The sequence below is a fragment of the Trachurus trachurus genome (assembly GCF_905171665.1).
Source record: "Trachurus trachurus genome assembly, chromosome: 22".
Classification (NCBI taxonomy): domain Eukaryota; kingdom Metazoa; phylum Chordata; class Actinopteri; order Carangiformes; family Carangidae; genus Trachurus; species Trachurus trachurus.
The window spans coordinates 28997752-29025108 of NC_139907.1; the positions used below are offsets into that span (position 1 = coordinate 28997752).

A 27357-nucleotide genomic window follows, 5' to 3' on the forward strand; every position below is an offset into this window, starting at 1 on the left:
TCCTATCTGCACTTTGTGAGGCACTAATACAGTGGTTCCCAACCTTTTTTAGCTCGTGACCCCATTTGACATAACAAATTTTCACCAAAGATGCGCCAGCTCAGATATTTTTATATGCTGCATTTTATTTGAGATCGATCTATATTTGAGAAAGTGAAAGTATAGAATACAGTTTAAGTTTAAGATTGTGTTTGGTGTTTTTAATCATAATTTTAAAAAGAATAATAATTAGTTTAAAAAATATTTTTATCATATTTTTTTTTTTTTATCAACTACTAGACATTTCAGGCGACCCCATTTGGATCCAGGCGACCCCATGTGGGGTCCCGACCCCAAGGTTGAAAAACACTGCACTAATACCTAGTCAGCATTCTTATAGTAATATAGTCCAATAACAGTGTATTATGTATTTGACAAATAGCATTCTAGTTTTTTTTTAGTTAGTACATTTTTCAGGTAGGAGGTTTTGCGTTTCGTCCTTGATATATCTATATAGATATAACATTGATTAATTAATGACCCTCTTGATATATATATATATATACTGTATATATCAAGAGGGTCATAATTGATATACGGTATATAATATTAACCCTCTGGGATCATATTTCAGTTGCTATGCATGTGTTGATCTCTGCATTCTCTTCAATATCCCTGTCTTTTTTCATCTGCTCTCTCCTGGTCATCCTCCTTGTTTCCTTGCACTCCCTCTCATGAGCAGAGATGCCCGCTCTAATGCTTATTCCAGCCGACAGTGTCCCTGGGGGTGGATTCTCCTGGTGTCTGAAGCCAAAAACCTCTGTGACGCACATGGACTCGAGCGCACGGGGTGACAGAGGTGATAGGACACAAATACTGCCAAAACTACGGCTGAACCAAGGATTTCAAATAGTCCCCCCAAAAAAAAGGGTAATAAAACATTACAACTGCTCGGTCATTAGTCTGTGGAGGAAAATAACTCACGGTGAACTATAGGTACGATAAAAACCTCGGGATTCACGCCAGACGAGACAAACATGGAGATGATGGGCTGTTCATTATGAAGCATCTGAACCTTTATCTGTCTGCACAACTGCTCAGATGACATGACTGTATGATGTTAGGTGTCTGCTTCTATCTCTCACTATTAAAGCTCCACTAGCAGGAGGAGTAAAGTAGTGTAAGAGCAGCGGTCTGTGTTATGTAAAGGTCATGCAGCGCTGAGGAGAGCCGGCTCACGGTGCACGGTGCACGCTCCCCGCTCCCCGCGCGCCGCCGTGACTCGGCCGTGTCGCTGTGAATATGCTCAGCCGACTGCCCTCTCCTTGTCAGCCATTGTGTTGTATGTCACTGTCCAATTAACGTGACCCACCCCTTCATATTGAATAAATGAGGTTGATATGTGAAGGACGTGCCCCCCCCCCTACACCAACTTCATCTGAGGCCGTCCCCCTTTGTCGCTCTGACCCCGCGGTGACCTCTGTCGCCACGGTGTCTCTGGGAGGAAGAAGGTCAGAGCGTGAGAGGTCACTTGCTAATTCCTGCCACATTACTTCTGCCCACCTACCCCAGGTCTTAAAATAAAAGCAGCAGCGTGCTGTCCTCCTCTCTGGCCCGTGCCCCCCCCCCTCCCTCCTCTGCTCACGTCTCACTGTTTCACTGGGTTTGTTCCTTCTCTTCCTGTGACCACCGCTCCCCTTACCCTCTACTTATGAAACATTTGTTGTTGTTTGATGCCTGTTTATGTTTTCGAGTGCGGTTAGGTAGTGTGCTGACACTCAGATTATCTTATTTTGGCTAAACGCTGGGATGTCCTTGGAGTCGTTCCCAGCTTCGCTGAGGGAAACACAGCCTCTGTAAAGCTGAGGCTTTAAAAATGTGCTGCTAGCTTACTGTCAAAGTCATTTTTTTAAAAGTACAAATAAATTCCAAGATTTAATATGAAGAGCCATTTGAAAATATACAGAAGCTTCAACATGATGAACCTGACAGATATATAATTATATATTATAATGAGAAAATATTCATTTCTATTTCAAGAAAGAAATTTGTTCCATTTTTAACACTTAACAGAAACATTGATTGTTATAATATATCACTATATAATACTGTGTGTGTGCATGTGTGTCTGTGTGTGTGAAACTGAGCCTTAAAATGAGCACTTAGGACTTCTGTAACTTTGTGATGTCACAACAAACAGTCAACACCCTCAGCCCGGCCACCATCCAACCTCACAGTTTGACCTGTTACTGCTGATTCTGCTACAGTATATCCACTACCTGCTATTTTATGGGCTGGTTGTTCTGAGGCTTTGTGTTTGTGTGCAGTGATATTTCAAATAAACACTAAAAGTGTAAAATATGAGAACTTTCATTTTATGTTGCACCATTTAACTATTTCATTTAAGGAGTTACCTGGCAGAAAAGCTGTAGACCAGTGTCGGAGCAGGCTAATGTCACAGAACACAGCTCGCACTCAAAAACACAACTTTGTATGTGTTACAAGGGATTCCCCTCAAACAGAATTTCTGTGTAACTGCCTTTCCATTTCCAGTTTCCATTATTCTAACTCTAAAGCAGCATTTGACTTCAAGACATTAAACACACACAGCTCACTTCAGTCCTTTAGTCGACCCAGCTAGCAATAAATTCAATGAGTAGACAGAGAGACAGAGAAACAAGCAGAACGCCGGAGAAAAAAACAAAACAAAGTGGTGAATAAGGTTGTGGGAATAGATGTGCGAATGTGTGAGTGTGTGTGTCTCATTCAGACATAGAACAGAACAGTGTGCGCCACGAGGTGAGGTGTTGAGATGAAAGAAGAAGAAAAGAAACCTGATCTGAAAGTCTGATCTGAAATCTGAAGGCTCCTGTCTCCCCATCCTGCCCTGAGAGCCTCCTGGCCGTCTGGCCCCGGAGCAGGAGAAGGACAGAAGAGAAAATGAGATAGGACCAGAGGAAGAGCTGACTGCTTCAGGCGTTTGGAGCCGCCACCTTTTTTTTCTCCTTTTTTCTTTTTTTCGGAAGCATGTTGCTTTTGGCTTTTTTCACTTTCCTCTTCCTCCTTTCTTTCCTTTGAATAAGGAAAGCACCTCACCTCTCCTCTCCTCTCATCCTCCCTTCCCCTCCCCTCCTCTCCTCTCCTCCTCCCTTCCCCTCCTCTCTCCTCTCCTCCTCCCTTCCCTTCCCTTCCCCTCCTCTCCTCTCCTCTCCTCTCCTCTCCTCTCCTCTCCTCTCCTCTCCCCTCCTCTCCTCTCCTCTCCTCTCCTCTCCTCTCCTCTCCTCTCCTCTCCTCTCCTCTCCTCTCCTCTCCTCTCCTCTCACCACTGTGACATTTACAAACCTCTCACCAAAAAGGCTTTCTTTGCTCTCTTTCTATTATTTTCAGTTCTATCACCTTGGTTCTCATTCTCTGGTAGTCCTGGCTGTCAACATTAGCATTAAGCCAGCATTAGCCCTCTGCTGTGCACTCTCTTTCTGGCCCCCATTTTCCAGCTCAGCATCTGGGTGCAGATAATACAGGAACACCGTCACCTTATCTCCTCAGAAATGACACACTGGGCTCACGCCGTGTCAAACGGCGCTTCGTCCTGCTCCTATCTGATCCTCAGACAGAAAATAAAAAACTGCCCTGCTGAGCCCTGAGTGTAAGACACAGCCTTGGATCTTTAATGGAATGTGTGTACGTGCGAGTGCGTGCACGTGTACGTGTAGTGTGAAATCTGAAATCTTCCCTATCTTTGTCAGTGTTCACTGCCGGCATCAGTATAATGAAGGAGGCTGAGATAGAATCTGTCAGTGTGTTTTTGTAACCACAGCAGCAGAGAGTCTGACCAAGCTGTGCTGAATGTTGTGAAGCTGCTCAAACTTGTTTCAACAGTCGATGAACAGTTGTCATTTAAAGGGATAGTTCACCCAAAATTGAAATTTCACTCATTATCTACTCACCCTCATGTCGACTAAGGGCTGGGAGAAGTTTGCAAAATGCAAACGTCAAATTTGGATGAACTGGGAAGAGGACGGACCCTGGTTCGTCCAAATTTGACGAACCGGGAAGAGGAGCTTCCGCTACAAACAAGCTTGAAATATAGACTTATTTAATTTTTTTCAGGACAATTTCGTATTTCGGGGCTTCAATACAAGACGGACATTACATACGAGCAGCATGGAGGTATTTGGATGTTTTTTGGTGTGTCTTTTTGTTACGAAGACAGTTGGTATCCATTTGCAACCGTTATATGGACATGCACTGCTACGCCGAGACCCCCTGTAACTCAGAGAAGCCACGGAGGACTCTGAAACTTCTCCCAGCCCTTAGTCCACATGAGGGGGAGTAGATAATGAGTGAAAATTCAATTTTGGGTGAACTATCCCTTTAAGACAAACTGCTATCACACATCATGAAGAACAGTTCCAGCGCCCCTCCCCCCCTCGCCACCTACCTGCGAGCACAGGTCCTGGGGCTTGCCCCCCATGCCGTGGGGCATCTCCCGACAGCGCGTGGACAGGTTGAGGATGGCCGTGGCCGCCATGTGGGCCGCCTCCATGTCGTGGCTGTAGTCGAAGCTGCTCTTGCTGCAGGTGCTGCTGGCGCTGCTGCCCCCGCCCCCGCCGCCTCCTCCCGCGCCCCCTCCTCCACCCCCACAGCTCAGGCTGCTGCTGCTGCTGCTGGGAGCGTAGGTGCTGGTGGTGCTGCTGGCCGAGCTGGAGTTCTTGCAGTAACGCTTCACTGTGTGACCGGTCGGGAAATTCAAAATCAATAGAGGAAGTGAATGCGTAGGCTTCACTTGTTGTATATGTTTTAATCTGAAAGTTGATTTCAAAGTTCCTCTCCACAAATGTTTAAAGGGATAGTTCAACATTTTGGCGAATCTCCCATTGCCATAATCCCTGTAGTCTTAGGAGTAGGTTCATTATCTTTAATTGTCGGTGCAAGCTATTTTTAGATCAGCGGAGCAGAGACGTGAGCTCTGCATGGTGTGTGGTATTGCCGCCTTTCCCTTATCAAACTCATCAAATACACAATCCAACAACTCCAAAACGCTCTAGTGGACAAGTTGTGACCTGCACATTCACCACACTATGAAATAATAACGGAACGTTACGAGACAGAGTTGTTTTAAATACATAGCCGAAACCACATTCCAGACAGAGTGACTTCAAAAGTGCAATTAGTTCAGAGTATTTGCTTCATGTGCCGTAATGTTACATAATTATATGTTATCATTTCATAGCGTGGTGAATGTGCAGGTTATAACTTGACCACCAGAATGTTTTTGGAGTTGTTGGGTTGTGTATTTGATGAGGGAAAGACGAAAATACCCTGAGCCTCTATTGTATTCGCTAAGCAGCTTGCATCTCTGCCCCGCCAATCTAAAAACAGCTTGCACCGACAATTAAAAGTAATGAACCTACTGCTAAGACTATAGGAACTATGGCAATAGGCGAATTTGTCAAAATGTTTAAATATCCCTTTAATTGTGTACTTATGAGTTCAAATAATATTCATTCAACATGGGATAAATAAAAATAGATGTAGCAGCAGTGGAAATAAAACAGTACCATCGTATCCTTTCGGCGAGCTGTCCCTTTGTCCGTGAACTTTGGGTGCGATGGCCCGTTTCCCGTACACTTGGTGGCTGTTGGTGCCGTCGAAGGCGCTGTAGTCGAAGCTGGTCTTGGAGTACTTCTCCAGCTCCTTGGCCAGGTTTGAGCGGGGCGTGCTGGTGGAAACATTGTTCTTGTAACCATACTGTGGATAGTCCAGTTGTTTGACAAAGCACATAGGCCTGGAAAATAAATGACGAGGGGGTGGAAGTTGGACCGAGGCACTCAACATTGCCCAGGGGGAAAGAGAGGGAACTTGGGGGGTTTGGTTAATAAAAAATGGGCAGATGCAGGGGAAAGGGAGGGGGGGGAGCAGACTATTTATGGTCAAACTCCAGGAGAGGAATATCAGGGATGGGAGAGGACTGACTTAGGCTGCAAGGCGTCCCTCTTTCTTTTTGCTCCTCTTTTTTTTTTTTTTTTAAGAAACACAACTCTGCTACACTACAGAGTTTTATTTCCATGCATAGTCAATAAAAAACTGACTAAACTGAATTCCCACATCTTTTATTACTTTCCCATTCTTCCCTTTATCATTTGATATGTGTTTATATGGTGACGGGCCCTAATCTAAGACCTGGAAAAATTGGATGTTAGATCTTCTGTTGTTGATGTTCAGTTGGATATAAATATAAAATGTACAATTACTTAAGACTTTTCATCATAACATTTCATAACTATCAAAGAATGTCTCAGTCAAAAAGCTCTGGCTTCGCTGTGATGAATGCAAGCAATTTTGTTAAAATCTAATAAAGCCATTTGCCTTCAATAGTGAGCAGCGGAATGAAGACGCAGCCTCTTCAAAGTATTCTCAGGGGACAGGAGAAATAAACATGAAACAAAAAGGGGAGACTTCAAATCTTATAGCTCTACTGAACGCAGGAGAAAAGAAAAAAAGAAACATTCTGAAGAAAAAAGAAACAAGAGTGGACTGAGCTTGTGTGATATTTAAATCCATATTTGTGTTCCCTCGTAAGTGATCACTTCACCACCCATTTCACATCACAGGCATTCTTAAAGGGATAGTTCACCCAAAATTCAAATTGCACTCATTATCTACTCGCCCTCATGTGGACTAAGGGCTGGGAGAAGTTTCAGAGTCCTCCGTGGCTTCTCTGAGTTACAGGGGGTCTCGGCGTAGCAGTGCATGTCCATATAACGGTTGCAAATGGATACCAACTGTCTTCGTAACAAAAAGACACACCAAAAAACATCCAAATACCTCCATGCTGCTCGTATGTAATGTCCGTCTTGTATTGAAGCCCCGAAATGTGAAATTGTTCTGAAAAAAATTAAACAAGTCTATATTTCAAGCTTGTTTGTAGCGGAAGCTTCTCTTCCTGGTTCGTCCAATTCGGGACAATTTCGCATTTCGGGGCTTCAATACAAGACGGACATTACATATGAGCAGCATGGAGGTATTTGGATGTTTTTTGGTGTGTCTTTTTGTTACGAAGACAGTTGGTATCCATTTGCAACCGTTATATGGACATGCACTGCTACGCCGAGACCCCCTGTAACTCAGAGAAGCCACGGAGGACTCTGAAACTTCTCCCAGCCCTTAGTCCACATGAGGGTGAGTAGATAATGAGAGCAATTTGAATTCTGGGTGAACTATCCCTTTAAATTGAATAAAAATAAAAAGGTGATTGTGTAGAGTGAATACTACTGTACCTTAAGACTCGGTCGGAGGCCTGGTTGGACTTGGGACCGTCGCAGCTCTGGTGCTTCTCCTGGGCTTTAGCCAGCTTCTCGGCTGCAGCTATGGGACATCCTGACAGACTGAAATGAGAAAGCAACTCAAGTCGTACTGTGGAGCGCGCTTCCGACACACACACATTACACTGAATACACACGCATGCCGATGAGCTTGTTAGAGCGGCAGGCTAAAAAAAACAAACAAAAAAACAAAAACAGCTCATGCACATCTGTCTGTCAGCCGATCAATCGCACAAGTCTGAAAATACCTGACTTTACTTTAGACTCTGCTTAAAACGCAGAAATCTTTCAATTTAGTCACTGTTCACACTTTAAATACCAACACAATTGGCGGACAGCTTGCATGTTTCTGGTTGAGCAGCTTGAAATAATTCTCAGAATAGTGACTCCCATATGGACAAATGTGCATTTTTTTGTGTGCATTCTGTAGCATCTTGTTTCCTTCAAACACAAGATGACGAGACACACAGCGCACACACACACACACACAGTACACACTTGTATACACTTGGGATCTACTGTACGGTTACACCTGCAGTGTGTTCCAACAGAACTGGGAGCTGGAAGACTTCCTCATGACAACTAACTGACCAAATGTGACAAAAGTTGCTGCTGTTCTCCTTAACCCCCATTATTCTCCATCCAGTCTGTCAGCTGCAAATGTGTCGGTTGCCACGATGGAAAAATGATCCTTGACAACAGCCTGAAGCCAGAGTAGCTGTCATCAGACGTGCATGAATGTGTGCAGGGGGATGAGGAGAGTGTGTGTGTACCGGGTTGGTGAGCGAGTGTATGGAGGTTAGGGAGGTTGATATCAGCGCTTTCGAGTAGAAGTGAAAGTTTACAGTGTGTGTCCAATGTGTGTGTCTATTTTGCACTGCAGCCGTGTCAGTGAGCACAGCACGCAGGCATCCTGCTCCTCCCAGGTCTGCACCTCTTCCTGTCACCCCGGCTGAGTGGCAGATAGGTGCTAATGGCTGCCGCTCCGGCCCCGGCTCCCTGAGCATCTGCTCTGGGTGACACTCCTCTTTCACTGTCACCTCACCCCCCCCCCCCCCCCCCCCCATCCCCCCCTCCTCCTCCCCTCCCCCCCGTCTGACAGCACTGGCAAAGAGCGCCCTGCTATTTTCAGCCTCTCCCTCCAAACCTGCACCTGATAGATGCCATTTTTCACCACGAGCTGATAAATGATTTATGCTGTGGAAGGTGTGAATTGCTTGCATTCTAATCAGACTCGGTTTAAACTATGGGATTGCTAAGAAGACGAACACTTCCGCCTGCACACATCCACACAAAAACAATGTCCCGAAAAAACAAAAAGACTATGTTTAAAGGGATAGTATCATTTTTTTTTTAAAGTGGGGTTGTATGATCTACAAATAGCCCCTAAGCACTTTAATTGCAGTAGAAGACTCTCTGAACTCCTCCCATTAGCAACGCCAGCCCATAATAGCCCTGCCCAGAGATTTACAACATACAGTGTTGTGAACAGACCCAAAGAAACGGCCTATTTTCACGGCCTATAAGAGGTTTTACGTGAAAAAACTGACACAGTTCCATTGTTCGCTATAATATAATTTTTTCCAGCCCCTCAAAGTGCAGGAAAAACACAGTTTTTATTTGGACCTAACCAACTCACGTATCCCTCCGCCCAGGGTTAGCGCCCGCAGATCAGCAGTTGGTTAGGTCCAAATAAAAACTGTGTTTTTCCTGCACTTTGAAGGGCTGGAAAAAATTATATTATAGCGAACAATGGAACTGTGTATTTTTTTTTCAGGTAAAACCTCTTTTAGGCCACAAAAATAGGCCGTTTCTTTGGGTCTGTTCACAACACTGTATGTTGTAAATCTCTGGGTAGGGCTATGGGCTGGCGTTGCTAACGGGAGGAGTGCAGAGAGTCTTCTACTGCAATTAAAGTACTTAGGGGCTATTTGTAGATCATACAACCCCACTTTAAAAAAAATGCTACTATCCCTTTAACAGTGCTTGAACAAAAAGATGAGATGGAAAAATATCAAGATGAAACAAGAACGATAATTCAAAAAAAAAAAAAGAACCAAGTTCCATAGTAAAGTAAGGAGGGTGCAACAAGGACAGTGCCAGTTTCATGTAGGCAGGCTGTCACTTACCTTCTGTGGGAGTTTCTGTTGCTATTGACATGGCCGCGTCCCGTGCAGCCAGGCGTAGGACACTTAAGAACATTCTCATACATTGCCACAACTTCATACAGACAGGAGATAGGAGTGAAAGACAGGGAAGGTTAGGAGCCCCCTTTACAATCAAGCATGAGCTCTATTAGTATGTGAGGAGCTTGGCATTATAAACATCATTAAGAAATGAGCCTGTGTGAACCTAAATGACCTCTTCTTCATTTTAATGAACACTAGTTTGAAAGGGCAGGCAAGGTTCCCCACCATATTGCTTCCACTTATCCAGCCCTTTCAAATTAGTATTCATGGAGTGGCGACAGTCATGAATAAAAAGATGTCATTTAAGTTTAACAGGACAAAGCCAGCAAGAGACAAGAGATGGAGGGAAATTTTGGGCATGCAGAGAGCGGAGCGACCAACAGCTAGCAATCATGCAAAACACACGCCTTGAAATCAATGGAAGAAGCAGACAGATGGAATACAGCGTCTTGATAGAGTGCGCTTTGTTATCATCTGCACGTTGTTAGGGTAGTGAGTGCAGTCTTCAATACCATTTACCATTAAAACAGTCCATAACTGTCTCAGATCCCCTCGGCAACCCACCAATTAGATTAATGATCTATGGATGTCCGAGAGGAGCTGTTGGAGCGCTGCAGGCGGGGGTCGCCTCCACACCGGTGGAATGCAGGGCCAAACCCCCATCGGCATCAGCTTCATCATTATCACCCCCTTAAACTTTAACCCCTCATCATCCTCCTTCCCTTTCCGTACTAATTGGTATTCAGTGCAGGTAATTGGACAAAGCCTGCCACCTCGACGTGCCACAAGCCAATACATTATGCATATATCCCACTTCTGCAGTGGCCTCTGCATTAGAGACAGACAGAATGGCAAGGAAATGAAGCAGTGGGCCTGATTCAGAGGGCACACACACACACATAACACACACACACACACACACACAGAGCTACAGGCATTAACTACAGCAGAATAGTCCATGGAAGGAAACAGGAAGCAATGTGGCGCCAAGGGCGAACCACTCTAAAGACAGCGCAGAGACTCTGAGATTCAATATTTTAATAGTCGGCAGAAAAGAGCAACAATGACCAAACAGGAATGTGAATTAATGAATATGAGATATAATTTAATCGTCTTTTTTTCTCTTTTTTTCACATTTTCTAAGGAAGAGTCTGGCCACACTGTGTGATTTCGCAATTAAATGAAGCCATTAATCACACATTGTCCATTCAGACCAGCAAATGTGTTAATAGGGGAGAGAGACTTGCCTGTAGCTGGGTCTTCCCTGCAGGCAGTCTAATGTCTGACATGTGCTCATCTTTACCTTTATCTTATCTCCTTTTATCATGTAGACCCTTTTATTTACTTTATCCAGACAACTGCATCCTACACTTTTAATTTGACTAGGGGAGACCGGGGATGGTTGTTACAGCATCACTGTCACCAATAAGGGATAGCATTAGAGTTATGTGATCAATATCATGTGTACCCACTAACTCCCTGACTCCATGGCTGTGTGAAGAAGTGTGTAGGTTTTACAGCCCAAAAACATTTTTTTTAGGTCAGAAACTAATCTTTTGGACCAAGTCTAAATTTTGATTTGTATTGATACCGTTGAAGTTTGAATTAGGCAACTTGTATAAGATGAAAGAGCTGGTTCTTTGGTAAAAAGTGAGTCATTTCATCAATGTTTATTTCAAACCACCATGCTGGTACAGCTGGTCAAACAATGGCTGACAGGGCTGGGGATGGTTGTAACACATTTTATCTTTGTTTATTCAACCATCTCTACTGGAATTTAACATGAACTATGAGCTGCTTCTGAGCTCCTGCTGAAGGTTTCCGTTCATACATGTACAACATTAATTGGTATAATCAGAACATGTTCTCCTAATGTTAGGATACACACAATATAGCCATTAGTGATGAGTTCCTTTTGTTCATACTGAACCACAGGAAGTTGCTTTAGCATTGGAACATGCTAAATAAACTTACATAGATGCATATCTTGTGGTGTGGTCTCAGTTTTTAGTTTTCCATCTCACTGTTACAACTGAGCCCAGGTTGTGTTAACCTACCCTGGTAGTGGTGGAGGTTGGAACAGGGGCACTCGTTGCATTTGACATAAAATAATGAATTCTGTGATATAGTTTGAGAAGTTTAAGGCATTGCTATTTGTAGTGGACAAATGAGGAGACAATTATGTCAGAATTTGAGAGCCCCACCATGACAGGAGCTGAGACAAAAAGTATTACAACCATCCCTGGTCTCCCCTACTTTGCCTGTGTTGCTGTATTACTTGGGTGGTCCATAACTTGTCTTCCATGATTTCTATGTTGTTTTGTCAAGCACTTTGCAAACGTGTGTGCTATATATGATATTTCCTCTCTCTCTCTCTTTCGCTCTCTCCATATCCCACATCCTTACTTTGTCTTTTTATGATTTCAATTAATTAATTTTTTGTACCTTATCTCTATTGTTTTTATTTGTTACTGAACCACTTTGCACTTTATCTCTTTATTTTTTTCTCATTTCTGCTCATTTTGCTCATATAACGTTGATTATGTATGCACTTTATCTCCTTTTTTTTTGTTTATTTGTTAGCCATAGAAATTTGTCTTGTTGTAATTTGTTATAGGGGTGGAACTTATGTACAAGCCAACCAGCTTCCTTCCCTCCGTGCACCATTGAATTTAAATGTGTGCTAAATAAATAAACTCTAAACTCTAAACTCTATATAAATAAATTATTTTGCGTAATTTTTTAAAATCATTTTTATTTATGGCTGATGTTGCTACACCTACAGATGGCTCACACTGCCCAAAGCACGGCGCCCTCTACACCACACACAAACGTCCAGAAGAAAACTTTTTTTTGTGTGTTTTCTTTTTCCTGAGCATCCTGTTCTGTGTTCCTCGTATCAATTCCCCCAAAAGTCAGCCCGATCAACACAAGTGAGGAAGAGGAGGACGAACACAGACATCGTATTCCAAAAATCTCCAGTGACAATCAATTCAAGCCCTTTCCAAATTCCATCCCGAGCCTCTTGATCCCAGTCAAGGTCAACTGCTCTGAGTCATTTCACATTTCTGGTAGACGAGTACATCTCAGGTTGGGGGGGGGGGACTTTTGTGCGAGCATTGCTCCACAGAACAAGAGTCATCTGTGACACCACTGGTCTTTACAAGCCTGGCTTTAATGGTAACTAATTTCTTTGCCATTATTAAAACCTCTTTTATTTTGATTGCGGTCTGGGTCATGGCAGATCATAACTTGATTTTCACGCTGCGGTTAATGAAACGTGTAAAGGGGCTTTTATTGAGAAGTTTGCACAAGGTGAATGGGACTAAATAGCCGGGGTGAATTCTCAAAAGGGAAGACTCACTATTCAGCCAAGGCTAATGTTTATTGCCACTTCACTTGATCTGTGGCTTAGAGATATGATAGTGCCTTTCTATTCAATATAACTTAATTGAGTGGGGAATACAAATAAATGAATGGGGTTCATGGCATGGATGACTGAAGCAGACACAGTGTTATCAAGGTCCGTGAGCATTTTCAGGTTTTGTGAAAAAATGAAATGCTAACATTCAATTAGCATTAAAGGGATATATCAACATATTGGCAAATATGCCTATTGCCATAATCCCTATATTCTTAAGAGTAGGTTCATTACCTTTAATTGTCGGTGCAAGCTGTTTTTAGATCAGCGGGGCAGAGACATGAGCTGATCCGCTAACGCAAAGGAGGCTCATAGTATTTCCACGTCTCCCTTAACAAACTAAATACACAATCCAACAACTCGAGCTGTGACCTGCACATTCACCACACTATGAAATAATAACGTATAATTATGTAACATTATGACACATGAAGCAAATACTCAGAACTACTTGCGCTTTTGAAATCACTCCGCCCAGCAGCCGTGTCTGGAATGTAGTTCCAGCTATGCGTTTACCTCGAAAACAACTCTGTCTCGTAATGTTCCATTATTATTTCATAGCGTGGTGAATGTGCAGGTCACAACTTGTCCACCAGAGCGTTTTGGAGTTGTTGGATTGTGTATTTGATGAGTTCGATGAGGGAAAGCCGGAAATACGGCACGCCGTGCAGAGCTCACATCTCTGCCCTGCTGATCTAAAAACAGCTTGCACCGACAATTAAAAGTAATGATGCTAAGACTATAGGGATTATGGCAACAGGCGAATTTGCCAAAATGTTGAACTGTCCCTTTAACCTTTTCTTATCACTCATACATGCACTGGCCATCCATGCTGTGAAGAAGCATGCAACCCATATATAGCCCCCCCACCCCCAAATCATATGCTTTCAATCACTGTCAGTCAGTCTAGCAGAGGGGAAGGTCTCTTGCAGTCAAGTAAAATCACTGATTGACAGCTCTTGACCATCTCACCAATCACTGCATTGCCACTAATCTGCATATCACCAAGGCCTCATTTCCCACCTCATCACCACGGCACACTAGGCAGGCAATCAGCAAGCAAATCCACGGCCCCATGCAAAATGTCACAGGAGAAGCGCAGCTGCAACCCGTCTGACCCCTCACTGTACGCCCCACTGAAATATCAAACACAGTTCAACCACCACAGCAAAGTACACAGGACGTGCCAGACACACACACAGCAGCGGCCACGGGAAACATGCCGATCCGTGAACATCAAAGGACATCAAGGCCACAGGTCGGGTAAATAAACTAAAAACCTATGCCTGGTTTTTGGCTGGTGTGTGACGGATATGCTTACTTTCTGGTGGCACCCTGTCTTTGTGCGGACAGCCCGACAGGCTCCGGTGGTGTGGGTATAAGCCGGTCACGTGACCCGTGCCATCGCAGCCCGGCGTCGGACACCGGCTCTCCTTCTTGTCTGCACGTGAAGCATCTGCGGACAGAGAGGGACGTGGAGGTGATCCCATACCCAACATGGCTGCGGAGGATTCGCTTCTTGTATATGTTTTAACCTGAAAGTTGATTTCAAAGTTCCTCTCCACAAATGTTTAAAGCGATAGTTTAACATTTTGGCAAATTCGCCCATTGCCATAATCCCAGTAGGTTCATTACCTTTAATTGTCGGTGCAAGCTGTTTTTAGATCGGCGGGGCAGAGATGTGAGCTCTGCACTGCGAGCGGTACTTTCGCATTTCCCTCATCAAACTCATCAAATACACAATCCAACAACTCCAAAACGCTCTCGTGGAGAAGTTGTGACCTGCACATTCACCACGCTATGAAATAGTAATGGAACGTTATGAGACAGAGTTGTTTTCAAGACAAATGCAAAACAGGAACTACATTCCAGACACGGCTGCTGGGCGGAGTGATTTCAAAAGCGCAAGTAGTTCCGAGTATTTGCTTCATGTGTCGTAATGTTACATAATTATACATGATTATCTCATAGTGTGGTGAATGTACAACTTGTCCATGAGAGTGTTTTGGAGTTGTTGGATTGTGTATTTAGTTTGATGAGGGAAAGACGAAAATACCTTGAGTCTCCATTGTGTTCGCTGAGCAGCTCACGTCTCTGCTCCACCGATCAAAAAACAACATGCACCGATAATTAAAAGTAATGAACCTACTGCTATGACTATAGGGATTATGGCAATAGGAGGAATTTGCCAAAATGTTGAACTATCCCTTTAAACTATGTGAAAACGGTTATGATTAATATGTGATTAAACACAGTTTCCCCACAAAAAGGGAAACTGGGGCAGGAAGCAGTTCTGCGCTGTTTGAGCCTGGTTCACCTGTGAAAGAGCTGTGCATGTCCAGATGGTTACAGAGACTCAGCCACATGTCTGTTCTCACTCAGAATCAGACTAGCAGACATTATTTTCCTCATGATATGTCTTATATTTCATTAAAAAAATATATTAAAAAAACAGCACATGGGTATAAGGTTAAACATTCTAGATGTAGATATATGTCAATGCAGCAAAACAAATGAGGATATTGTTGAACAACCTCTGACTGAAACCAAAACCACATTTTCTCTATTGTAATTACACATATCTACACCATAAGTGGATTTATTTCTCATTTAAAGTTGCTAGATCTATATGATGAAATGTCATGAACACTGACGATGACAAAGACACAATATTTGACTTGTGGAAAGATCTTTTTCTTTTATCATGAAGTTTGTTTAAATATTAAAATTCCAGTGTTCATGACCTTCAACAAAAAGAGTTTCATCGTCAAGTGTAGCTTGAATTAAGAATGCATCATGTTCTTAATATTCTCTTCATCAAAGCCACGGCTACTTTGTTGACCTGAGTGTGACAATGAGGGCCCAAAACACACACACATACATACACACACACACACACACCCACACACACACACACACACCGGAGAAGATTGTCTTTCCCTTTCCAAAACCACGCGCTCCTATTTCAGCCCGGCCCAGATCAGATATGGTTACCACCAAAAAGCAGGGATACCAGGGAGTGCCAACTGGCATCGGTTCTTCAAATGCAGCCGTCCACCTTTAACACTGACCCTCAAGAAGGACAAGGATTCTTCTTACAGTCCAAATGCAGTGGCTTTTGTGGGATACACTTTACACTGCCTATCAACAACAAAAGCCTATATCTTTTCATAGGACAATAAGGTACCCATATTCAATTGTTATGGTGGCTGTCCCAAGGCTCAGATGTGGTGGACAGCAATTTATGAAAATATTAAACTAATTATGGGTCAAAACATTCTATTGCTGCTGAGCTTGTATGTCCTGGGGGACGCTGGACCTTTAAAGGGAACCCCTGAACCACAACATGGATCCATACAGCCAGTTGTAGTTACTTGTTAGGGAATGGGAATCAGAAGACCTCCCTCCCTCCATCCAGTCTCTGGTTCACTTGTTTAGGTACAGTAGCAGCATATGGAGAGTTATCATATAGGATGATACACCGCCCCCATACATATCAGTTGAAATGGGGAAAATATATAAAGTTTATTACAGGACAATAAAATATGTAATTTGGTTGTTTGTCTGCATTTTGTTTGGGTTTGTTTGTGGAACCTAATTTGTACGAGGTGTAACCTATCCTAGGTTTATGTGTTTATGTTATGTCAGTATATTACAGCTCTGGAAAAAATGAAGAGACCACTTCAAAATGATCAGTTCCTCTGGTTTTACTATTCATAGCTACTGTATGTGTTTGAGTAAAATTAACACTTTTGTTTCATTCTATAACCTACTGACAAGATTTCTCCCAAATTGGAAATAAAAATATTGTCATTTAGAGCATTTATTTGCAGAAAATGGCAACAGGTCAAAATAACCAAAAAAAATCTGGTGTTTTCAGACCTTGTATAATGCAAAGAAAACAAGTTAACAACACAACACTACTTTTTAAACTTAGGAAGAGTTTAGAAATCAAAATTGGTGGAATAATCCCAATTTCTACTGACAGCAGTGTTTCTTTCTTCCTCATTAAATAGTAGAGTGAGGTGTGCTTGTGTTGGAGTTCAACAGACACTGGAATCCATGGCTGCCATACATGTAGAGAAGCTGATTTATTTATTTATTATTTAGAGTGGTTGCTTTATTTTCTCCAGAGCTGTATGTTTGTTGTGGCATTGTAATGTCTAGAAATCATGAAAATTAAAAATTGGTATCATAAAAACTGTTAGTGGAGGTGACTCTGAGACTGAACCTTCATCAGGACCTAGGATTGGAGAAGTAAAGAAGTCCACCTGTAGGACACGTTCTGACCAACCCAAAACAAACCCAGAGCAACAAGAGGAATAAATGAGTGGAGGATAAAATGAAGAGGCGGTGTGGAACACACCTACTCATACATTTACAAGCCAGTCACCAAACCAAATCCCATGTCTCATTAATCAGAACAAAAATGTAGCTCATTATCCCCTGATGTTGTCATCTATCTATGTCACTGTGGGGGCACATGAGTTTGGTACAATATTGCAACGTCATGTCTCTCTCTGTCTGCCACGGGTGCAATAAAAGCATAGCGGGGGGTGTGGGGGTGGGGGGGGGCATGTTGATAAAGAACTTGGTCCGTATGTAAAACCTGGCTTCTTAATAACGGCTTCTTTTCTGGCACATTATTACACTGACTGTTAGTGTTTGAACAGTACGTTGGAAATAATTCTCCGTTTCCACTCGCACAGAGGCACACACACGCACACACACACACACACACACACACACACACACACACACACACACACACACACACACACACACACACACACACACACACATATGTGATGGCCTGTGCGTTCGGTCTGCCACGTTTTTTCCATTGCAGAGTGGAGGCAGCCGAGTGGAAGGCATATTAGAAAGCAGGGGGATATTGATTGTGGCTGGGGATGGTCTGCGCTTTGCATAGCAAATGGCCCCCATTACCATACCATCTCTGGATAATTAATGTGCAGTCAGTGGGCCTGTCGTTCGTTATCGGTCATTCTGGTACTGTTCAATTTTCATCTCAGCCTCATGTTTCTCTCTGGGAGCTGGTCTCTTCTCTGAAAGCCTCGATCCCCTCCGTCCCCTATCACTACCGCCGCCTCCGCCTCCACCCCGACACTCCTCCCTCCCTCGCCGTGTTCTGTTTTATAAATCATACACAAGAACCCTGGTCAACGAGTGTCTGCTCCTATCTCGCCCGGGGAAAGATGTTATCGTGATGCAACTGTCTGGCGTCCTCTCATTATTCCAACATTAGCCAGACACAGGGGCGATAGGAAGGCTCTTGAAATTAACATTTGTGTGGCATTTAAGTAGCAATATATACCTGCTGTGAGTTGTGTGGCATTTAGGTGTAATATTACCCTGCTGTGATTTAGCATGCTCTTATTTGTTGCTCTCATCTGATATCTTCCTTATGGGGAGGGAGGGGGGGGGGCCAACCTAAGCCTGAGTATCGTTGCAGTAAAGGGTACGATGTGAGGAATAATTAAGAGTTAAACAAGGGAGCCGGTGATCAGACCTCTGCAAATGCCAATGCAGCGTGTCTGTGACTGCAGCTCCTCTTTGTAGGTACACAACAAGACGTTCACTAAGTTACCACTGAGGGAATACTACAGTCTTTGTAATATTTGTATATTTGTGTCTCTGTAGTATCAGTCAGTATCAGTCGGAGTGTTAGGTCATAAACAAACATAAAAAGATGATTTGCTCCCTACAGAATGAATCCTTTCTGAAGGCAGACGGCCTCTGTTTTGTAGCTTCCTCTCCCGAGTGCTTGCTCAGGTTTAAAAATAGGCAGCTTTACCCCAAGCTGCATCGCAGGGATGAGATTTGCGGTCCTAACAGGCCGTGCAGATTGCCATTACTTATGCCTGACAAGCCTACCCTCTGATGTTTCCATGCTGGCCTATTTTAACAACATAAGCTGCTGCTGCTGCTCCCGCTGCTACCGAGATGCGAATTTCCAAATTGGCTGAAAAAGCTTGTCCTGGGGTTATAGTGAGGTTCCCAGAATGCATGTGGGCTGTCTAGTCTCCAGTGCAGGATAGATACAATACAGAGCCCAACAGTGGCAGACAAACAGTTTTTTTTTTTTACCTGAGCTTGTTAAATGAGGTAAACATGCCTACACCTGTGTGGATGTGGTTTCCAATGGGAAGACCCGTGTGCATCCGAGCGTGTCCGTGTGCAGAGAGAATCACTCACCTTTATGGTAGAAAGGCTTCTTCATACCGTCGGGGAGGCGGGCTTTACGCTCCACGCCGTAGCCGTGCCGCGGGCCGTGGTCGTCGTGGCCGTACCTCACCCCGTCTCTCCTGGCGGCCTCGGCGGCCATCTTGTCTCGCATGGCCTTGGCGCGCTCCGACTCTAGCGCGATGGCCTTCTCCAGGAGGGACAGGTTCCCCTTGGTCATGTCGAACACCTCCTCCGACCGGTCCGACGTCACCGAGGCCGTGTCCTCGTCGAAGTCCCGGTGGCTGGTGTGGTAGCGGTCGTCCTGCGCGCAGCTGGAGAAGGCTTTGGAGCGCGGGCTCAGCTGCTCCTCCAGCTTCAGCAGATTGTCCATGTCGGAATAGTTCCTATCGAGCGACCTCCTGTCGTCCTGGCCGTGGCCGAAGTCCCCGTAGCCGTGATGCTGGGGCTGTTGATTGGGGTCTCCTCCGCACGAGAAAAGATTTAGCTGTGGCGGTCCGGTTCGGTCGGAGGGCTTCGTTTCGCTTAGTTTCCGCGCCAGGTCGAAGCACTGGTTCCGTAGGCACTCCAGACTGCTGAGACACACCTCCTCGTCGCTGTTCTCTATTTGTCCATTACCGGCGGTCTTCATTTGTCCATTACCACCATTGTGTCCATTCCCCTCGCCGCGGCCGCGCTCGTTCTCGCCCCTGTTCTCACCTGTCCCGTCCTCAAACCCCTCTCCGTCCATGTTGTCGGACAGCACCGCCCCGTGACCCTGAGCCAGCAGCTTGAGAGAGTCCACCGTCTCCCGGACAACGTCGCTGTCAACGTCCAAACTCAGATCGGCCCTCTGCGTTCCATCCCCTTCCCCCTCTTCCTCCTCCTCTTCCTCTTCCTCTTCCTCCTCCTCCTCCTCCTCCTCCTCTTCTTCCTCCTCCTCCTCCTCCTCTTCCTCATCATCGTCCTCCTCCTCTTCCTCGTCATCCTCCTCTGCGCTGTTGGAGGAGTTGCTGTTCATCTCAGACTCTGTCAGGGCTCTGTTTGCGGCGTCTTCTGCGATCTTGCCCAGGTTGAGGAGCGACTTGGCCACCAGCTCGTCATAGTTTTCATACTCTTCGTTGTTGTTGTTGTCCTTCTCGGCCGTGGGGCCAGATTTGGCATGGCTGCTGCCGCCACCTCCTCCACCACCTCCACCACCATCACCCTCGCCCCTCTCGCCGTTGCTCATCTGATCGTCCTCTGTTGGACAGAAAGAACAAACGTCTTGTAATTTCATTTCCATCATTCTATTTTACTGGTAAATCAGATTTCTGGGCTTGGTCCATCTAAATTGGATAAGGAACTCTTTGCTTCCCCTAATAATTTACTTTGAGAGTCTTAACAGCAGCTCGTGCTCTGAATTGTGAATCACCACAGGAAGTTAAATATAGCTGTTTGGGAAAGTTCCAGAGAAAGATGCTCTGGCAAATGAGAATCTGTGAAAACAAGGGACTATATCTTTGGCGAGTATATTTTTTGTCCTAATTTCTTGGATATCTTTAGAAAGAGATTGTACAGGTCTTATGATTAAAAATACTACTAAGGATTTCTGTAAATAGTTTGCAATTGGGAGACATTTTATTTCATTTTCAGCAATTTCAAACCAAAACATTGTGAAAAACCTTTGAATTGGGGAGAACATTGTTACTATCATTATCATTTTTTTGCAGGATGTGCTAAAAAATCTGCAAGATAATGTGGTGTTCCTTCCACAACAAGATGAACCCCAGTCGGCAGCAATTCATCGTTTGCTTGTAAAGTTCTTTTTACATTCAATCATCAGTACCTTTTGAATTCCTTTCACTGCCTAATTGATTCTGACAGGCTGCAAAAGGTTACTGAACCTCTTCTGTCAGTAATTTCAAGCACTCACTCCTGGAGCACTTCCAATCTCTCCTTTCACATTTCCGCCCTGAGCCGCCAAGAGCACATTGCTCACACTGGCGTCACATTTGCCACTTACATTCCTGTGGAGAAAATGAACCCAGAGGCCCACACATGGAAAATCATAAATAAAGAGTTTCACTTCTGGTGGGAACAAGCAAATCACAAGACAATAAATGGTATTAATAGAAATGAAAAAAAAAAAAGCACAGTGTGATTGTTTGTGATGAAATATTAATTTTCACCGCTAATCACAATATACACAGATTTGAACTATTTTATCAGATCAAAGTTACAAATATGAAGTACTACGCCATGACCATGGAATATGTGTAGAAAAACAAATCGGAATATTATCCAGTTATTTACACAGGCTACACAAACACAGACTTCCCTCTCTCACACACTGCACATACACACATCCTTACACTCACTCCAGTCTAATGAGAGCAATATAATATTGGTGCTCGGGGGCTGAGGGCTTTAGAGCGGGAACAGGGAACAGTCATGAATGACCAGGCACATATTTTGACAGTGGAAGGCTTCTTACTGCAACCCCCTGCACCAGGGGTTTAATTTTTGTTGGTATGAAACATGGCACAGAAAAGCAATTTGAAGAGCAATCAAGGTACATAAAAGGGATATGGAAGGGAAACAGATTAAAGAGGGAACAGAGAGGCTGCCCTGCCCTGAATTGGCTTTGGATTAGCTACAGAGATGTGAATGCCACTGAGAAACACCAAGAAGCTTCACAACGTCACCTCTATTACATTTAGATGATTGGAATCTGCCCAGCAACCATCCAGCACTGCTATCTTAGAGCGAATGGAGAACATGGTAATGATGCATATGGAAAGAGTTTCTGCCTTTTTTTAAAGGGATAGTTCACCCAAAATTCAAATTTCACTCATTATCTACTCACCCTCATGTCGACTAAGAGCTGTGAGAATTTTCAGAGTCCTCCATCCCTTCTCTGAGTTACGGGGGGGTCCGCGCAGCAGTATTTGTCCATATAATGGTTGTCAATGGATACCAACTTTCTTCGTCCAAAAAGACACACCAAAAAACATCCAAATACCTCCATACTGCTCGTCTGTAATGTAATGTAATGTTTTGGTGTGTCTTTTTGGACGAAGAAAGTTGGTATCCATTGACAACCATTATATGGACAAATACTGCTGCGCGGACCCCCCCCGTAACTCAGAGAAGGGATGGAGGACTCTGAAAATTCTCACAGCTCTTAGTCGACATGAGGGTGAGTAGATAATGAGTGAAATTTGAATTTTGGGTGAACTATCCCTTTAAGGAAATTGCTGCAGATTCATACGTAGTATCCCTCTGTTGCAGAGGAGGTAAGTATCATTATGATTATAGAGCTCAGCGCAGAATTTAAAACACGCCGCGCCATGTGCATATAGCACTTATCAAAAATAAATGGTAATCAGTTCCCAGCCATGGAGAGAGAGGCTGTTGACAGGCTGAAGAGACAGCGGCGACAGTCCACCGTCTCTGAGCTAAGGGTGAGGTCTCGTCTGCGGTTCTCTAATGAACACCAGTCTGTGGAGATGTTTTCACATGTCTGCAAGAAAATAGGAGCATGGCTGCTGAGGTGCCACATCCACACTGGGTGGGTATGGAGGTGCGCTCCAAACAGGGTTAACACACTCCTCTCTCAGAGCTTCACTCTTAATTGGACTTGAAGGCACTGTCAGGTCCAATCGTGATGCAGGGGTGCAAAGCAGAATCTGCAGGAGAGAAACCTGCCAGATCTGGTGTTGGGCACGTCAGGGGGTGGAGTGGGCTGGGGTGGAGTGGGGGGGACATATGGGGCAGAAGCTTCTTAAAACTAGGTGGTATTTTTGTATCATGTTTCATGTCAACAGCTCTGATGACTACGAGATTCAAATATATCAAGGGAGCAGCAACTACCAGCTTAAGATCCCTTTGATATTAAAAATGATTCATTTGTTAAAAGCATTTTTCCCCAGTGTCTCATGAAGAAGGTTAAAACTTTTCAGTGAAAAAATAATTGCAGAGTGGAGCCTCGCTGATTTTTAGTCATCAATTTAGATCAATTTGCTCTAATAAGAAAAATTCTTACTCCTAAATATTTTTTTTTTTTAAAGAGTTCTCTGAAAAATCAAGAAACTAGCAAAACAGACAGTTTGGTGCCTGCTCCTCTCCTCCAGATTCTGGTGGCTTTAGACTTCAATAGCAGTGCAGTTTTTTCAAAATGAGCTGCTATAGGAATAACACACTGTGCTGGAGTCACATCCTCCCTCTCATTCTAATGCAAAACACAGTCTGTGTTTGAAGATTACATCCAACTTCTCTAAACCACTTTATTTAATCCATAAAAAAGAGAAGAGGACTAGAACACTGATGCTGCATGGGAAATGATGGTATGATTTTTTAAGTATATAGAAATCTTTAAAGGAACAATAACATTTTATATATTTTTATTCTTTATGGCGGAGTGAGATGGTAAGATTGATGTTACTCTGTGTGAGATAAATGTAAAGCTCCAACCAGCAGCCTGTTAGCCTACTGCAGCACAAAGACTGGGAGCAGATACCTGAATCAGAATCTGAATCTGAATCAGATTTATTGTCCAAGTAGCCTTTGTTGCATACAATGAATACGACCCGGTTTTTGCATTAGTCTCTGACTTAGACGTACAACAACAACAACAACAACAACAACAACAACAACAACAACTGTACAATGAGTTAAAGAATAATAAGAATGAGAATAATACAAAATGAGTTCAATAAAAGTGCATGGCCAGACTGTACTGTACAGTAGCCTAACATGTAGTGCAAATAAACAATGAGGTAGTGCCATCATGCAATAAATAATAAATAATGGATAAATATATGTACAGCTCTGGAAAAAATTAAGAGAGCACTTTCACAAGTGTTTCTTAAAAGCATCTCTACATGTATGACAGTCATTCTTTTCTTTTCTTCTTTAAATACCAACACAAACACAACTCATTCTCCTTAATGAGAAACTGATGAGGTCATCACCTGAACCACATCTGGTTTTATAGGAAGATTATAAAAACCACTGCTGAGATTAAACATTGACATTATCCCACAAAAACTGGTTTATAAACTCTTCCTGAGTTAAAATATTCCTGCTGTGTTGTTTAGGAATAAATATGAACATGTTTTCTGTGCATTATTATTATTATTCAAGGTCTGAAAAGACTTGATATTTCTGTTATTTAGACTAGTTTAGTCATTAGCCAATAAAATCTCTAAATGACAATATTTTTTTTTTTCAATTTTGGGAGAAATGTTGTCGGTAGTTGACAGAATAAAACAAAAAAATAATTTAATTTAATTTTACTCAAACACATACCTATAAATACTAAAACTAGAGACTGATCATTTTGGGAGTGGTCTCTTTTTCCAGAGCTGTAGGCTATGTGGTATGAATGATAGGATATGTAGCCTACATTTGCCTATACATATATAATTCACTGTGGGATTTATATTGACATTATGTACAGCGGGCAGGTGTGGCAGTGTCAGTGTGTGATATCAATGAACAGGCTAAAAATTAACATTATATGTTGTTTGTAGAAAAACTGCAGTGCAAAAACAACAGTTTGCTGTTTTACTGGGGGTTCCGAACCCAAGTATTCCTTGGCTCAGCTGACAGTTGCCAGGCAACCATGTGGAGACTCCAGGATCTTACTGTTGCCCAGCCAAGAAGCAGGCTGACATGACTGGTGCTGGTTGGTAGGTCTGTATACGTCCAGACAGAGACAGACTGGACGTTGCCCCACTGCCCCAGCCTTTGTGCTACGCTAACATGCTACCTCATGTGGTGAACTGTTCCTTTAAGTTTTAGAAGTAGTTGGGGACATCGGTCCGTGTCGGCTGCTGTGTGATGGGACAGTGTTCTCACCTTGCCCTTGACCGTGCTCTCCCTCCTCTTCTTCTCCCTCTTCATAGTCCACCTCCTCCACCGCGTCCACCGCGTCCTCCTCCTCCTCCTCCTCCTCCTCCTCCGCCTCGTCCACCCTCTCTTCCTCACCCTCCTCCTCCTCTTCCTGCTCCACCTCTACCTCCTCTTCCTCCTCTTCCTCCTCCTCGCCCCTCTCCACCTCCCCATCTTCGTGCTCCATTTGCTCCACGTTGTAGTCCATGTAGCCTTCCACCTCCTCCTCCTCCTCCTCCACCTCTCCCTCTTCCTCTTCCTCCTCCTCCACAGCTCCCCCCTCCTCCTCTTCCCTGTCGTCCATCTCCTCAGTTCCGTCCGTCTCGTAGCACTCCTCCATGGTGGAGTTGTCCATGTCGTCAAGGTAGGTGCTCCTTTTAGGGGAGCTTTCCAGGGTTTGTCTGTCTAGACTCTTTCTCTTCTTGGCCAGAGGGCAGCCATACACACTGCAGAGGAGAGATAAGAGAGCAACCATTAGCTGTTAGCCTCACCTATGGAGGGATGCTGTGGTTTACAAACTACATTCAGAACAAAGAACAAGGCCAGCAACACCATGGAACTCCTTCTGCTGCCAAAAATATTCAAGTTCATTCAACAAACCTTAATTAGACATGTACTCGTTACTGGTGAGCAGCTCCCAAAACTGGAGGACATCTACTGTAGGCTACTGCTGCCTCAGGAAAGAGATCTAACTGCAAAGACCCCACAAATGCATCCCATAGACACTTTGAACTAAATGCTACAGAGCATTCTGGGCTTGAACCACAAGACAGTTTCATCTCAATTGCAATTCACACTTTAAACTGCCCCTAGGTAACTCCTGCTCCTACTGCAACTATGACAACGACTGAAAACCATGGAAACGTACCGGCAAAACCGGCTTCCGGGTTTGACCATAGATGACGTTCGGAAACTTGTGGATAATGACAAAAAAATAATTCTAATTCTAATGCTAATTCTAATTTTGCAATTGCAATGGATAAAATCTGAACCTTTTTATTTGGACATTCATACATATAGAAGATCTCTGTACCTGCAAACACTTTGCCCTACAAGCAAATTCTGATGTGAAGCGAGTGCAGCCTGTCTGGGGCTGTGTGTGTGGAGGGGGGGGGGGGGCAGACAACCTGTAGCCTGATTAAAGCACCTCAGGTTTTAATGTATTCTCTGGCTCCCCCGCGGCAGCAGGGGGACAGATCCTAATCTGATAATCTGATAATCTGTGTTTTCGCTCAAGATATTGATCACAGGGGCTTAATCCATTTCAATCATCGAACCTCTGAGAGCCCCCGAGCCGCTACCTGGGCCCCCCTCCTCTCCCCAATTTAAGTGTGTGACTTCAAAACGTGTGCTGCCGTTTGTGCATTTATGTGTGAGCGTATTTGCGCGCGCGTCGTAGCGGCCCGCACACATTTGGCATGTTTGAACAAAGACGCCCACGCGGTCCGACTTATGATGAGTTCTACTGAGTGTTTTGGCCATCAAATAAACTCCCTGTCCAGGCTCCAGTGTAAGAGAGCTAAACACGCTTTGGGCATGTTCACTCAGCTGTGAAATATCCCTGGCTCCTATTTTTACAACCTCTGGACATTTCCCCAGCTCCACGCTACTTAGAGTAAGACCTGATGTGAATGAATGGCACAAGGCTGCGTGTGAGAGTAAGAAAATGGTTGTTGTTAGTCGGTGTGTGCTGCTTTTGTGGAGAAGCGACTATATGGAAAAGGCTTATCGCGGTGGTGAGGTGCTAATGGGCTGTTGCAGGATGGAGGACTGCAGTCTTAGAAAGCCATTTCTGTTCTCTCTTTTTTTCTCTGTTTTTCATGTCAGTGTGTCCCACAGGCCAATATCCTATCTATCCTCCCCTCTGCCTCTCTCTCTCCATCTCTCCTCTGTCCCGCACGTCTATCAGTCAGTCAGGGTCCAGTCACCTGGCAGGCTCAATCTCGCCAGGCCCAGGGATTCCTTAATGGTCTGACCCCCTGCACCCCCTGCACCCCCTGCAACCAGGGGCCTCATTTCATTAATCTAAGCCCACATGGAAACTCATTCCCTGCTTGACAGCCAGACCTCTCCCCCAGGGCAGTGTGAGAGTCTGCGGGACAGTGAGGGAGGAAGGAGGAAGGAGGAGGGAGGAGGGGGGGGACTGGTGTGTGCTGCGGCACTGTGATCAATAATGCTTGTGACCAAACATCTCAAAAGCACATTAAAATGCCACTCATCCTGGCCCCTCCGTTCCAGGGCCCTCTCCAAATAAATCAAGGGCTAGTCCCAGCAGGTTAGCAGCTGCCAATGCAGGCGGGCTGGCAGGAGAAGAGGAGAGGAGGAGAGGAGGAGAGGTGAGGGGGGAGAAGGAAAGAGAGAGACGCAGCCCCTCACCACTCCT

General features: G+C 44.2%; 1 protein-coding gene across 1 annotated transcript in view; it reads right to left on the bottom strand.

Moving 5' to 3' along the window:
• The window catches only part of myt1lb (myelin transcription factor 1-like, b), a gene marked incomplete at both ends in the record, with an annotated part of 71123 nt that overhangs the window by 18009 nt on the left and 25757 nt on the right, over nt 1-27357 (bottom strand). The window contains 7 exons of the mRNA XM_083998671.1: nt 4421-4707; nt 5541-5767; nt 7260-7367; nt 9434-9524; nt 14236-14370; nt 19131-20339; nt 24942-25420. Of these exons, the coding sequence (XP_083854797.1) occupies nt 4421-4707; nt 5541-5767; nt 7260-7367; nt 9434-9524; nt 14236-14370; nt 19131-20339; nt 24942-25420 (2536 nt within the window). The remainder of the gene's footprint in view (nt 1-4420; nt 4708-5540; nt 5768-7259; nt 7368-9433; nt 9525-14235; nt 14371-19130; nt 20340-24941; nt 25421-27357) is intronic.